The 15,106-nt window shown below is 35.4% G+C and overlaps 1 protein-coding gene across 1 annotated transcript in view; it reads left to right on the forward strand.

The window, feature by feature from the left end:
* WDR72 (WD repeat domain 72) overlaps positions 1–6,754 on the forward strand; it is a gene marked incomplete at its 3' end in the record, with an annotated part of 35,008 nt that extends 28,254 nt beyond the window's left edge. The window contains exon 13 of the mRNA XM_010292053.1: positions 6,549–6,754. Within this exon, the coding sequence (XP_010290355.1) occupies positions 6,549–6,754 (206 nt within the window). The remainder of the gene's footprint in view (positions 1–6,548) is intronic.
* Positions 6,755–15,106: the final 8,352 nt, after the last annotated feature.

Raw genomic sequence — 15,106 nt, forward strand, 5'->3', positions numbered from 1 at the left:
CATCTTTCTGTCTCTCTTTCTCTTCAGGTCATTGGTCTGAATTAGATTTGAATGGGAGAATGTGGCCTAGCTGATAAATCCTGTGGTTGCATTTGATATGCTGGAGGCCGTGGTGTAGCTAGGGCCAAAATCATAGCGGTCACTACCTTCCCTGCCCACCCCCACCCCCAACTCTGCATAGCCTAAAGATCTGGGTTGATGCAAAACTCAGAGACCTTAGTAACTACATGTGGTAAGTCTTGTGTGAAGCACACTACATACGTATTTTTTTCCATGCTTGGGAGTGATCTCTCAAACAGTTATATTGCACCTAATTTTATCATACCTAGTGAAACTATAAAGAATAGCTCTCACAAAACTATGGTTCAAATATTAAGTATCCTGTTGCATTACTAGGAGCAGTTAACTGAAGACTGTGAAAGGCTTGTATCGCCCCTGAAGGGAGCTTTTCATATTTGGAAAAAGGCTCTAGTGATTTAGCTCTTCTGTTCTTAGGTCGTGGTCTGACCTTCAACATTAATAGTCAGGGCAGACACCATGTGGGTTCATCTTCTTGATTTCTCTCCCTCCTCCACCTTCATGCTTAAGAGGCATCCTTAGAGGCAGGGGAGCACCTGCGGGGAGTGAGTTAACCCAGCTGTGCACTATTGAACTGAGACCAGATAAGTTTCTTGGGCCAAGAGTACTGTAACATTACACAATTAACACTTAATGCAACTAAACTTAATACAATTAAGGTAACTAAATGCAACACTTAATGCAATTAAAAATTAAACAATTTCTGGTTTAGACAAGCTTTCTCTAAGAAAGCAGCTCTGAAGAAATTCAAGGTGTGTTAAGGTAATATATATGACACAAACATTAGCATGCAATAAGATGGAAGGTTGCCATTTTACTGTAGTTTCTGTGCACAACTTCTGCTGTCACTTATATCCCCTTCTAAAAGACATAAAGGATAAGGAAACATTGGTTAGCATATTTTGAAAATGTGAATGATTCAAAATAAGCCATAAGCAGAAATATATACGTTTGGTGAAAGTTTAGTCTTTGATGGTTTTTTTAATTTGTCAAGTTAAAACTTAATTAATGTTTTGTCTTTTTTATGACATATTTTATACATGTAAACCTCAGGTCAGTCTGTAGCTTGGACTTGAATATTTCATAGTTATCTAAATTTGAGTCATTGTTCAGTAACTACTTATTGATGTAGAATAATAAAATATGGTGGAGCTTGGAAAAGTCTGTTGGGGGGCGGGGGGGAAGGTAATGTCATCTTTCACCCATTCTGCAAAAGCTGAGGACACACTGTTACACTGAAAATAGTCAAGGATCTTTATATTTGTATGTATACATACACACACACACATACTTTTATGTACTTTATATATACTAGATGGAACATGTATGAACTTTAGCTGTATGTGTCTGTGTTTAAAAAGATGTGCTTCTTACAGTTGATCTTCTTTCTTATTAATGATGGAGTAAGCTTATATATAGTTTAAAAACCCCCCCACAAACAACCAACAGTGGAAATAAGAACTGATTGACATGGTAAGCGCAGTCAGAAGAGTTCATATCAGGGAGGGTTTTCATTCCAGACATTATGGAGTGTACTCTCATCCTCATCCCCATCCCATGTTTTAGATGGTAATAAAGAAATAGACAGAAACTGCTTCTGAGTTCAGAGCTGGCCACTTCTGTTCAGCCCACTTCAGCACATTTACTGTATCTCAACAATTCCTGTTACGGGATTATTGTCCTTTGCTGTTTGGGTGAAGTCAGGGAGAGAATAGGAATTTTTATGTTCCTCCTTTCGGGGTGTTGTGCCTGCAGCAGAAATCCTGAGATGAGGACTGGCTGCATTGGAGAACTGCTCTCTTTACCTACATATGTAAACCTGCATTATATATGACATTCCAGTAGTTTTCTTTGTCTTGTTCTTCATTGTGTTCATTAGCTGAAGGATATTCTGACAATAGTTTGCTAATGCTATTCTGAAGAACATCAGCAATGTACAGCAGTTGGACTACCTGACAGAAATCTGCCAAATGCAAAAATAATTACGGAGTGTCTGCCAAGACACTCTATATGCTTTTGTATACAGTGCTATAGTCACAGGGCATGTCCATTGTTAATCTATTCCTATATGTAAAATATCCTTTCAAGGATTATTAGATTTTAATAGGCTGGGTTTTGTTTGGTCTATCCCAATTCTATATTGAGATTGCATTTACTTTTGTCTTGATATTGCTGGAAATATATGTGCTTACTTAATGCAGCGTTTCTTCCGTCTTCTTTTAGGCCATTTGATACCAGAGTGGTAGCACTAGCACTTAGGAGAAATGTTGCAAGCCAAGTGCTTGACCAGTGTCTTGGAACAGGATGGTAGGCTTGTAAAATTCAAGCATCCTTTAGTAGGGAACATAAAATTTCTGTTTGCCTGACTCCGCCAGCATAGAAGAAAGTGGGTGGGGATTGCTTTTCACATGAAAATAGGTATTTATGGAAAGGAAGGACTTGACAGAAAATAAAACGGCTAATACTACAGATGATACTTGTTCTGAAAGGTGAGGGGTTTTTTTGGCTACTAGTAAAGAAAAGGATTTTGTTCTTGGCTACGTGCTCTTTTTAAACAAAAGCAATTCTGAAACTATTTTTCATTAGCAGATGACTGTGATGCTGTAAGATTCAGCTGAGCTACTAGGTCACAGAAGCACTGCAATATTGAGGATTTTAAGTACTTTAGCTGTGACAGCAAACGTAAAGCAATGGAGCCTGATGATATGACAAGTCATGTGATGCAAATACCTCATCTTGAGGCAGGATAATATGTGTGACCTCCCAAGTAAAAATGAATTGTTCAGTAAGAGCAGAACCCAGAGAACTATGTGGACAGTACTAACAGCAAGAGACACAATTTGTAGTACTTGGTCCAGAAGAAGAGTAAGATGTCATAACAGTCTCTAGCCAGTCACATCTAGTGGCCCAAAGCTGCCCAGGAGAGTACTCCACTCTTGTCTGTTCCTGAGACTTGGTTGCCATGGTCACAGCTTTAGAGAGATAAAGACTTTCTTTTCCTGTATTTTGTATGTATAGTAGGAGGTCATAGCAGTGGTATTGCTGCTATGTAGAAAACTCTGTCTTTTCCCTTCGGTTCCATTGTTATTTTATGATCCCCAGTTTTGAGCTCATTTGTGGTTAAAATAGTTCAGGTTTGAGAATTGTCTTTATTTCTGTCCTGTTTCTTGTTCTCCTATGTACAGGCTGTGTTGTCTTTTACTCTTTTTATTTTCCTTTAAAATCAGAGACATCGTATTGTTCCAGAAACAGTTATTAGAAATAACCACCCTCACCCAGTATTGTTTGACTGTTTGCAGTGGTCAGAATGTTTTTGTCACATGTACAGGTTTTTCCGTCTGTCCTGTGTGGTGTGTTTTGCCCCCACCCTCATTTGTTTCTCTTAAAGATGTATTGAGGAATCGCAGAATACAGATCTCTCTCTTAATATTTTGTCTCTGCCACCTTTCATGATCACCCACTCCCTTCCATCACACTTGTTTTCCTATGTGCTTTGTGCCCTTTCATTGCAGCTCCAGATGTAAGCACAAATCTGTACACATGTATACACATGCATACAGAGATCCTTGATTAAGAAGTATATGCAAGCAAGCATGGTTTTTTCTATTCAATGTTCCCATCTATAAAACATGCTTTAAAAAAAAAAAAGACTAACTCCTTTGTGTGAGAGGCAGAATCCTATCTCTTGTCTAATATGAACACAGAAGGGACTTTTTTTGATAGATAAGTAGTAAATTTTCTCTTCTCCAAGCTATGCATCCAAAATGGTATACTTGCTATAGCATGATCTTGACACTTAGAAAAGAGTTTGGTATGTAGCAGAAGTGTTCAGTAACCTGACAACCTGTTCAGTTGTTACTCAGTTTGCATCCATGAGTCTATAATACGTAGAAGCAAATCTGTCAGCAGTTGAAAATAAGATGTGTGTGTAAAATCTGTAAAATACCAATTTGCATTCATGGACATTAAGAAGGCCTGTTTATTCCCTTCAGGCCATGGTTTTCAAAGGTGAACTGCTGATTTTTGTTGAAAACATGGTTTTATTCTCTTTTGCCATTGTATTATGATAGCCTTAATTAAATGAGTGCATTCTATTATATATCCACAAGATTATTCTACAGAATAGTCTGGCTCTGAGGGATGACTGGTGGTGAGGCACTGATAGATGCATCTGGAGTAAACAAAACCTGCTATGAATTTTTGAAGTTCTGTCTCGTACTAAAGAGTCTGTATAATCGTGTCTTTGAAATTTAATGCCATGCCCCCAAAATTCTTGGATTTATTAAAAATTTCTTGTAATCCCTGTTCCTTGTCCATAAAAATAACGTGATACCCAGTAATTTCACAGGGATATTATGATAATAGCCCTTCTGAAGCACTTGAGTACTCTTGTCTGTGCAGTTCACTACTAAAGTGGTACAGAAAATGAGGATGGATATTTATGTTTGTGTGTATACATACAAATGTAGTGCTGCAGAAGGTGGTAGAGAGAGCTTAGTCCTTCACACTTAACAAGGGAGAACAACTACTTCCTTAGTGACTTTTGTTCATCTTTTGCTCTAAGTGATTCAGGGAGTTATGTGGGGAAGTAGGACATGCTTATAGCTTGAAAGACTACATTGCATATTTGAAGAGGCCGAAATAATATTAGATAAATGACTGTGTTTGCGAACTTGTTAACTTTGCAAGCACTACAGTACTTTTAAGAATGTGCATTTGCTCACACCTGGTATGAATTGTATAAACCTTCCTTGTAGGCCTCTATTAATACAGTTTTTGTGTTCCTGAAATACTGAAGTGTTGCAATGTTGGGAGCTTTGTAGCCAGTATTGTTTTGAAATGGTTGTAGATAGTCCAGCTGTAAAGGTCTTTGGGCAACTTGCTTTCCCTCCAGTAAATATTCAGTTCTGTAATGATCCCTGACACTGGCTGCACATCCTGGGGAGGGATGAAGAAAATGGTATAGTAAAAACAACTGGGGCTGATCCTTATTTTTTCAGTGTGGTATTATAGTAATCTATGGTATTCAGTTAATTTTGGGGACAAAGTATCTGTTGCATTACTTACTTCTGCTCCAAATTCAAGTATAAGTAAGAGGTGGTACTACAGTGAGAAGTGGATGAGTTTCAGAGAAATAATTTCAGAGAAAGGTATTTTGTACACACATACACTCACAAACACTTATCGTATGAGATCCCTCAGTCCCAGTCCAATATTTTTAGCAGGTGTTACTGATAGAACTTCAATGTTACACAATTTTTCTGGTAGCAGTGAAAGGGAAAAATTCATGTTGTATTAACTTGAGGCTACAAAGAATTCAAACTTAAGGGAAAAAAATTTCATGTTATAGCAGATATTTAATACTTTTAATATCCTTCATGTGTCTTATATCTCTGAAATTTGTAGGAAACATGCCATTTCAGCAATTTCTTATGAGTTTAATTCCTATAGGAAACGTGTAATATATATGAGCTTATTTAAAATAAATGTAAGCTCAGTTCAGATACATTTAATCACAGAACCATTAAGGTTGGAAAAGACATTTAAGATCATCAAGTCCAACCATCAACCCAACACCACCATGCCCGCTAAACCATATCCTGAAGTGCCACGTCTATGTGGTTTTTTTGAACACTTCCAGTGATGGTGACTCCACCACCTCCCTGGGCAGCCTATTCCGATGTTTGACCACTCAGTAAAGAAATTTTTCCTAATATCTAGTCTAAATGTTAGTTATAAATTAAGTACTGTTACTAAAACTATTACTAAATAAAATTATTACTAAAATAATATAACGGGGTATAACAGTAAAAGGAATCAGATGGCCTACAGCCACACAAGTGATGAAATAGTCCCTGAAACATTATATTAATATTCCTGACTACTAAGCTAGATGTAGTATATTCAGCTGTTCAAAAAGCATCAGAGGTAAAGATGATTTTTAGGAATGGAAGGAAAAATTTGAGCTTTCCCTTGCTATTTGTAATCTAGAACACTAGAGGACAGCACTAAAGTATTACATAAATGTGTTATTGTTAACACCGTTAATGATATAGCTGCTCTGTGAGCGCTTTGCGAGAAGAAAACAAATTACACTTCTGAACAGAGTTAGGGCAAGTAGTAGTCTTCTGAATTTCCTTTGCTCCTTTGGAAAACTAACTCTGACTTCACTCATACAAATTATGTTAAGTCTCTTGCGGTCTGAATCTAAGGTATTTGCTGCAGTGATTTCTTTAGAAATTAAGTTGTGTGGTTTTTTGTTGTTTTTAAACATAGCAATGCTGTAGAATAGGCCCTTATGTAAAATTGCATTTTTAAGGTCCAGAAAATGAGGAATTAGTTGGCTCGTCTGTAAATGTTTCGTGATTTGTCTGCTCATGTGAAAGGTACTATGTTAATGTTATGATACGCTGAAATCGGAAATAGTGCGGTTCCTTGAAAAAATTACAGCTTCTGTTGTGTTTCTCTAGGCACACTGGAAAGACATGAAACAGGTGAAACAGCAAAAGCAATTCTTACTTCCATTGAAGATTCAGAATGCTTAGTGGCAGATGCTCTACTTCCTGTATCTCAAGAGTCAAAAAGAAATAAAAATGCTGGATACAAACCTTATAGTTCTTATAAGCACGGCATGGTTGCTTACAATCTTATTCACACAGAAAAATCTTCAGATAAGGTAAGAATGAAGAGTAGAGCATTCTCAAGGATGAGTTGTGATCCAAATTCTTCATACACTTTTACCTTCATTGATGTGTAGCCCTGTATAAGTGGTGTGGATGCTTGGTTTTAAGTTCAAATCCTTGTTCCAACTCCATTACTTTTTATGCCTTCAACACCATTTCATAGAAAAAGTGGGGAAGATAGCAGGATTGCCTTATGCAAGATGACTAACAGATAATTTCAGAAGGATTTTCTCAGGGACAGCACCCATATTTTGACCCTATTTCTTTATGCTACTGTCTTTTGACTGCACCTATTAGAATTACCCTCAGAACAATTGAACCCACTAGTTCAGATGTATATGTCTTGAGAAAAAGCACATCATGGTCCAATGCTACTGGCCTTTCCATTGTTGCTTTTCTGAGAAACCGCACATTACCGTTGTCATTTGATGCTAGTTTTTACTGGGTGCTTGTTTTCTGTTAATATCGTCACAGAACAAAGTGCAAGTGCCTTACATTTATATTAGTGGTTAAAAAGAGGATGGCAATGTTTCTTGTGAGATACTGGTCTGGAAATAGGTATGATGACCTTCAGGAGAGATTTGTCCAGGCGCTGTACTTAGCTTTATCAAACAATTTTTTATGGAAGTTGTTAAACCAAATAATTGTGGCTGATGGAAAAGATGTGCTCTTTCTTTTTGTTTTGAAAGAAGAATAGAAGGAAAAACCGTACTGAAACTAGTGGTAACATGCTCTTTTTAAGGGTGAGAAAATGAGTATAGAGACGCTATATAATGAGAAGTGATGTTGAAAATGCAACAGTCATTCTGTTTGCTTATGGTTTAGATTTATCTATATTTTTATCAGTTATTTCTAGGTATTTAGAAAGCCTGTATTTGCTAAATGTAACACCAATTGTTCAAACTGCCTCAAATTTAATACAATCTCAAATTCAATGAGGTAGGTATTACCTTACTTAGGTTGGAAGATAATGGTACACACATTTTTCTGAAAACCCTGTTTGTGCATCAGGAGTGAATATATTCACTGAGCTCTTGATATGAGTGTGTCTTAAGAATAAGGCTTCAATATTTGTTCATGTTTACCACTTTTTAATTAACGGATTTGGGGAATTCCATTCTCTGCAATAAACAGGGGAAGTCATGTCTGCTATTCTTCAACCCTGAATGTAGATAAAAAATACCTTACTACAAGTAGATAAGGAAGATGAAAAATGCTTTCCCTCAACTCATATGTGGAAAGAGCCTTCAGAATGGTCTCTGGCCTTCTTCTGGTTTTAGTAATTATAGTAGTTGAATTGAAATACTGGATATTCCAAAATTCTGTCTGATCAAGTACAGCTTAATCCAAGTCCTTATTCTTGAATTTTCTTTTCTGTACCTACAGATTTACATATAACTCTAACTTTATATTGATTGTTGTTTAACTCTTAATATTTATCTTTGACCTTTTACTAACCTTAGTCTGATTTCTAAAGTTCTTTTTGATCCTATTTTCTGAAAAGTCTTATTAGAGTGTAATCCTGCTGAGCATGTTGTGAGGCAGATGGTGCGCTAGTTGGCCATTGACACAAAATCTGATCTCACTGTTAGTTTATTAAAAGGAATAGTTTCTTCTTGCCTTTTTAAAGAGGAACAGCAGAAAAAGTTATAGTAGTTGTATTTGGAGTGTAATTTTGGTCATACCTACTAAGTTTAAAATCGCATGGGTTTAACAAAGTGGCTGGAAAGAAAATACACTGTTCATGGAATATGGGAAAATAGTTCTTAGTAAATTTTAGTGTGGCGTTTAACACGCTTTTGGCATTATCATGATCTTAAATTGGAAGTAATATCACAATAGGCAGCAGTAGAATTGTAATAATAATATATAGCACTCTTCTTGATTAGATACACATCTCAGCTGCTTTGATTTCTTAATAAAATATTCCATTTTCTTATTTAAACTTTGTTCATTAATTATCTTATTCCAATTAAAACTTTCTGTTGAGAGAATATTATTGATGTCTCTTAGACTTCCATGACTGTCCAAGTATCTTTTTTTAATAAAAATTTCACCTTTTTGTCACTCTATTCATGTTATTTTAGTCTAATTTCCTAACAAATGAAGTGCTATACCTGGGAAACCACTTCTCATTCATGAAAAATCTGTCATCCATAACATCCAGTGCTGCTCCCTACCTCCATCCCTATTAAAGCAGGTTCCATAGATTTGTTTGGGAGATGCTGGAGGCTAAATGTATGGGGTATAGCTGAACCTGGGAAGAATATAACAATGGACGCCCCATTTATGCTATTCCAGAAGCCAAATGCGGGCTACACAAAAGGAGCGTGGAGCTCTGTAGCTTTTTTTAACGCTATTTTGTTATTGCTGAAATGAAGGCTTGTTATGTCGTCTGTTGTTTTTCTTAGTTCTTATGCAGGAAACATTTTTTAGTTTTTTCAAAAAGTGCTGTATTGACCCTTGGGTCATTGTATTTTATTATCTTGGAATAGTCTCCTGAAATCCAGATCCCATGAAATTAGTGAGAGTTCTGTGGATATGAGAGAGTTCAACATTTCATACCATATTAATAAGTGTATAATGCACACACAGCTGACACTTTCATGAAACTTTCAGATTATCAAAAGGTTTTACTATGCCTGTATGCAATGAGTATTTCATTATCAATTTGCTTCTTTGGATAATTGTCTATTAGAAATTTAAGAACACACTAAATTGTTAATAACATTTCCATTTAAAAAAAAACAAAACGCAACAAAAAACAAACCAAAACCCACAAAGCGGTCAAGTATTATTGACCTCTTTTAGGTCTTTTTTAGTCTCTTTTTTAAGAATTCCATTTCAGAGGGTTTAAGCAACAGAAAAAATGAGGGGTAGCTATTGTGTCCTGTTGGTATTACACGTGTTAGTGATCCTTATTTGGTACAACAAGATGATCCACATGAAGATCGCAAGTAAGATTCAGCGTTTTTTCTTAATATTTATTATTACATTGTTTTATCATTAATATTATATTTAAGACAAAGTAACGTTCACAAAGTAATGGTCTCTCTTTACTCCATCCTAAGAAGAAAGAAGAAAAAAATCCTCACATAGCAGTCCAGGTTCAAAGGCTTTTTTTCCCAAACATTTGTCACCATGTAAATCACAGCTACAAAAGCAGAATGCTTTGATTTCATGGTGTTTTGACCATTTTAATTCTTTTATTGTGCTGCACGTGCCAGTGGGAGTACCAATAACAGATGAGTGTGACAAATGCAGTTAACACAAGATCCATATTAATGTTGTCAAATCCCCTTGATATATTTAAATAGATTTTAATTATTTTCATTGTCAAAAGACCCAAAATATATAGCTTAATAGTTCTTCAAGAAAGCTTTACTTAATATTTGAATGTAAAACCTCTCATAAAAATGAAACTTTTATATTGGCCTTAGTCATTGACATAGGGTATTCATCAAGTCAGCAATTTGTGTGGCAAAGTGCCATTTGAATAGTGTATTGTTAGAATACTTATGGTCCACTTGACAAGGGCTCTTGCTGTAAATAGTGCAATTTGACTCCAGCTGTTAAAGAGTGGCTTTGACAGCAGCCAAATAGAATGGAGATGCTTTACTGCACCGCAGAAAAATCAATATTGGGTTCTTGTTCATAGTAACCTGTTTTTTGGTGGGGTTTTTTTCAGATTTATACAAGACTATCTGGAGTTCATTTCTGGGAGTTTAAATATTATTTTTAAAGTAGGTCTGTTTTATTTTCAGATTAATGTTGGTGATGGTGCTTGTGTTTGGAAAAAAAAAGAAAAAGATGGTACTTTGTGGATATGCGTAAACAATGTGGTAATCAAGCATTATTTCCATTCTATCTTATATGGATGGGTATTAGGATGTGGGTGCATAAGTTATGTAACTAATGACAAAAAATGGTCTTTCCTTCCTCTCTGTATCTTTTTCCTTTTTGTAGTGCTACTGTAGTATCCCTGTCAATTTTCTAAGTATAGAGGTTTTTTAAAATCAGATTTCTTTGTTGTTCTCCCTGTAACACCCTCCACAGATGTTGACAATCTGAGGTGCCATTGTAGATTTTCCTGAAGCATAGTCTTGCTGGTGCTGAACAGTTTTCCAGCAGTGTTCAGTGACACAAGGTTGCTATGATACCTGGCCAGTAGCAATAGGTATTGAATCACTGGTCTTAATTACAATAGAGTACACACTAGATTGTGTGCTCACGGTGTTTATATGCAACTAGCTCTCATTATAGCTTTAAGTCATAGTTATTTTTGAAAATTGAAGCTGTGTGAAAAGCTGTTTTATAAAAAAAAAAAAAAAAATCAGTGCATCATATGAAAATTTCAGTGATGCGTATAAAAAGCTGGATATGTCTGGGAATTGTTTTCCTGATGTTCCAGAAGCCTTTCATGTTAGACAGTTTCCTGGCTTTCCAGTTGAAATAATTTGAATATAAATCTGTGTTTATCATGCATTGATACTTCTAGTGATTTCAATAATGTAATTAGAGCTTCTGGGTAAAAATGTTGGGGGAAGAGCAGCTTCTAAAATTTGTGCGATAATTGCTGAACCTTGGACTGCTGAATTATAATACTGAAGAGCTAGACCAGAAAAGGGAAATTTTTACTGTGTGGATAAGAAAAACAGGACAAAGCTGAGAGGGAAAAATGTGTTTATTTACATACAAACTTTTAAAGGAATGTTAGGTGTATATATATATATTGCTTGATATATTCACACAACAATTTCTTAAAGTACTGTTCTTTGAGCATTAATGCATGGTGTAGAAAGTAGAGTCAAAATATCTAAATAAGGGTTTACTCAAGATCTGTAAAAGCTCACTTTGATTTATGCAGTTACTAGAAATAATTATGACCAGAGCGGTTAAGTACCAGTTACTATAACACTTGTCCATCTAAAATGTTAAAAATGCATTTACATACCTAGTATTAGTTGTTCTGAAGAACTTACTATTCATTTATGCAGTAGCATACATATTCTGCTCTAAACAAAATATGCAAAGGCAGGATGCTTCTGAAAAAGAGGTATTTTCTTAGTAGGAAAGCCAAAGTGTATATTTTTATAGTTGCTCAAAACAAGAAACAAGAATGTAGAGAAATTATAAATAATGAAAGAAATATCTACTTTATGCTGTTGCTGCACAGAATAAGTAAAAGACAAATGAAGACTGTAGAACAATAGCAGTTATTTGTTTTAGTATAGTAAAGGATGCAATTTAAAAATAAAAATGTTACTTGAACCCTGGAAAATCACTACTAGTTAAAACTCACTGATGGAAAAATTGATAGAAAAATGGAAATAAGTTACAAGCACAAATATAAAATAATACTTACGAAATCCAAAATCAGGAGTGGTACCATAAACAATGGTATGTTTGACATGAATTCCTTTTAGTTCTTTCCTTTTCTGGTAGTCCGAGTATTATTATGAGGAATTACAGATCTTGATAATCTGTATGAAGTGGTTTATTAAGAACAAAGCGGAACAGAAAGTAGTGGAACATTTTCCCTTAAAGTTGGTAACCTTTATGTTGTTCCTGCCAGTGTATTTCTATTTTTGTACTGGGACTGGTACTCAGAGGCTATATTTAGTAGAATATTAATTAAGTGTAATAGGAAAATGAGAGAAGAAAGGAAGGGGGGTGTGTATAATATGTGTGTGCTATACACACATATAATATATATACACATATTTACTGTAACTCGGATGCAAAGTATTTCCGTATTGCATTTCCTGTGAAATTTCACAATTAAGTATTTTATCAAGGGACCAAGGTAGCAACAATGTTACCAGTGAAGTAATAACTTTAGAGTTATAAGATTAAATTGGTAACAGTTAAAAGGCATCATAATCCTGAGAGATACTGATAGCTTGGACCACGTGTCAGCTTTGCTGAAGGTTACTGCAGTTTTCGGAATTGGTTCACCAAATCAAGAATCTGTTGATTTCAGTGTTTTCTCCATTGATTACCTCAAAGCAAAATGAAAGCACAAGGCTGCCATGGTGATATTGTAGCACACTTTACTCTTGCAGCTGTGGATAGTTACACAGGCTGACAGAAATCTGAGTATAAGTCTTAACTATTTCAGTGCTTTAGACATTCTTTCTATATATTTCTACAAAGTTCTTTCTCTGTTATTATACTGAAGGTGATTGACTTAAGATTTTTGTCTTCCCTGCCTAGACAACTGATTGGACTCTGTGCTAAAGAAGGTGCTGCAGTGTCCTACTAGAAATAATTCTAACGTCAATGTCAATAGCCCTTGTGAAGTATTTCATTATTGAAGTTAACTTAGCTGTTGCTGTCTTCCTCTTCTTTGTCTTCTCCCATACCTCAACTGTTGTGCTGGAATTCCCTTCTCTGTTCCCTGGAAACTGTAGCAAAGTTTGTATTTTGTTTTTTAGGGACGCATCTCTATGGATAGAAACATAGCGTTTCTGTGCGGTTCATGATATCTCATTCTCCATTTATGATTTTTAGTTCTGGGTGTGGAGTCATATACAGTTTCGATTTTCTTATCTTAAATTTTACCTTTACTACTTTCTAGTCCCCAAGATGCCATTTCTTTTGTAAATCAGTGTAATTGATTTTCCTTGTAAGTGCTCTACCTAATTCTAATAATTCTAAAATAAATACATCATCTTTGTCATAACTTTTATATTTTCATGTTGTCCGGTGATGTTCCTGAGAATTCTTCACCATTCATGACAGCAGGATAGTGGAATCTTTTCACTTGTGACAATGATCTTTTCTATTCTAAACATTAGTTCTTGTCCTCTTATAGATTAATTAGTATTACTTGAGTGAAGAAAATTATCAACAGGAATTCAGATCTATGAGACTTTCCTAGTTTTCTGCCTCACACACCTATTCAAAACAAAGAACAGTGACTTTTTCGGAAATACATTGGCACAAATGCAATTATATAACTAGGACTTGCAACAGCAAGTGTTTTTTGCAGAGAAAGATTTGGTAATTGCTAGCTTCCTTCTGATAACTAACTGAATCTCTTGTCTCAGTTAAATAGCAGAAATAAAATACTAAGCTAAACTGTGGTTCAATTTAAAACATACAGAGCAACAGCAGTGGTTACACTTCCCTTATCTTGACATGTTTTTCTACATATTAATACTCAAACCTTAATTTTTTCTGGTGGTCAGATTTGGTTCTTGCTGTATGCAAGGGAAAGATGAATCAGCCAACCAGATGTCTGGGAATGTTTGTTTGTAAATATTGTCCTCTTGGAAGCCGATTAAGTTCTTTTGCCTTCAGTAAGATTGAACAGCTCTCAAGGAAAGAACAGTATGAAATCTATGGGTACAGAGACTTAGCTGCTGTCCTGATACATCCCGGAATGATAAAGGATGTGAAAAAAGTCCAGCTTGCCTATTCCTGAGTTTTCAAGAATGGCATTTTCTGGGATAGACGGGATTTTAGTATTTAAGAAGTTAATCCTATGATTTTTGTTTTTTCTCTTTAGTAGAAAGTCACTTGATTAGGATTTGATCTAGTACTCTTTATGTAGACAAATTTTATGGGTAGAACTCTTATAATCCCATATGGGAAATGCACTATCAGAGCAGCCCAGGGCAAGTACATTATTTCAGTTGGAGTCAGCAGCCAGCCATGGGTTGGTAACTTAATTTTTTATATACATCAATCCTTCTTAGGACAAAGCAATATTCTCATGCTTTTACCCTCCTTCTAAGATCATGTTGGCCGTATCTCTGTGTTCAGCATTATTCTCACAGATATTTGGATGTTCGTTCATCCAGTAAATTTTTCAGTATAATAATTCTAGATCCATGAGTCAGTAGTCTGTGTTTTGTGTATCGCCGTGGCATTTTTTTGTCCAGTTGATCTAGGAAATGTGGAAGATGTTCCATTTTATGGCTTTTCTTAAGTGCTGAGTCAGGCTGAAAATATTTTGCGTACCATCCATCTCTGAGCCCTATATATTTCTAAAGATATCGTTAGGAAATTTACTTCTACATTCAAGAGAAGTTAATATATTAAGATATAAACAGAGTATTTCAATATTGAGTATATATTTAATGAGATTTAATTTAAAAACACCTTATCCTTCTCTTCCATCTAAACTTTTCATGGTGCAGAGATGGTCTATGTCAAAACAAATCTCATTTTGAGATGAGTGGCTGTCCAGTTCATCTTTATATTCTTTCTATAATAAAAATGTTAGAAGAGACTTTATCAAAAGTATTGTGTTTAGAATTGCCTTTCTGATAGTGTGCCCACACAGGTAATGATACGAATTACTAAATACTTTAGTAAAGCCTTTGACAGCGTCTCCC

This window comes from Phaethon lepturus, unplaced genomic scaffold (genome assembly GCF_000687285.1).
Source record: "Phaethon lepturus isolate BGI_N335 unplaced genomic scaffold, ASM68728v1 scaffold54697, whole genome shotgun sequence".
NCBI classification, from domain to species: domain Eukaryota; kingdom Metazoa; phylum Chordata; class Aves; order Phaethontiformes; family Phaethontidae; genus Phaethon; species Phaethon lepturus.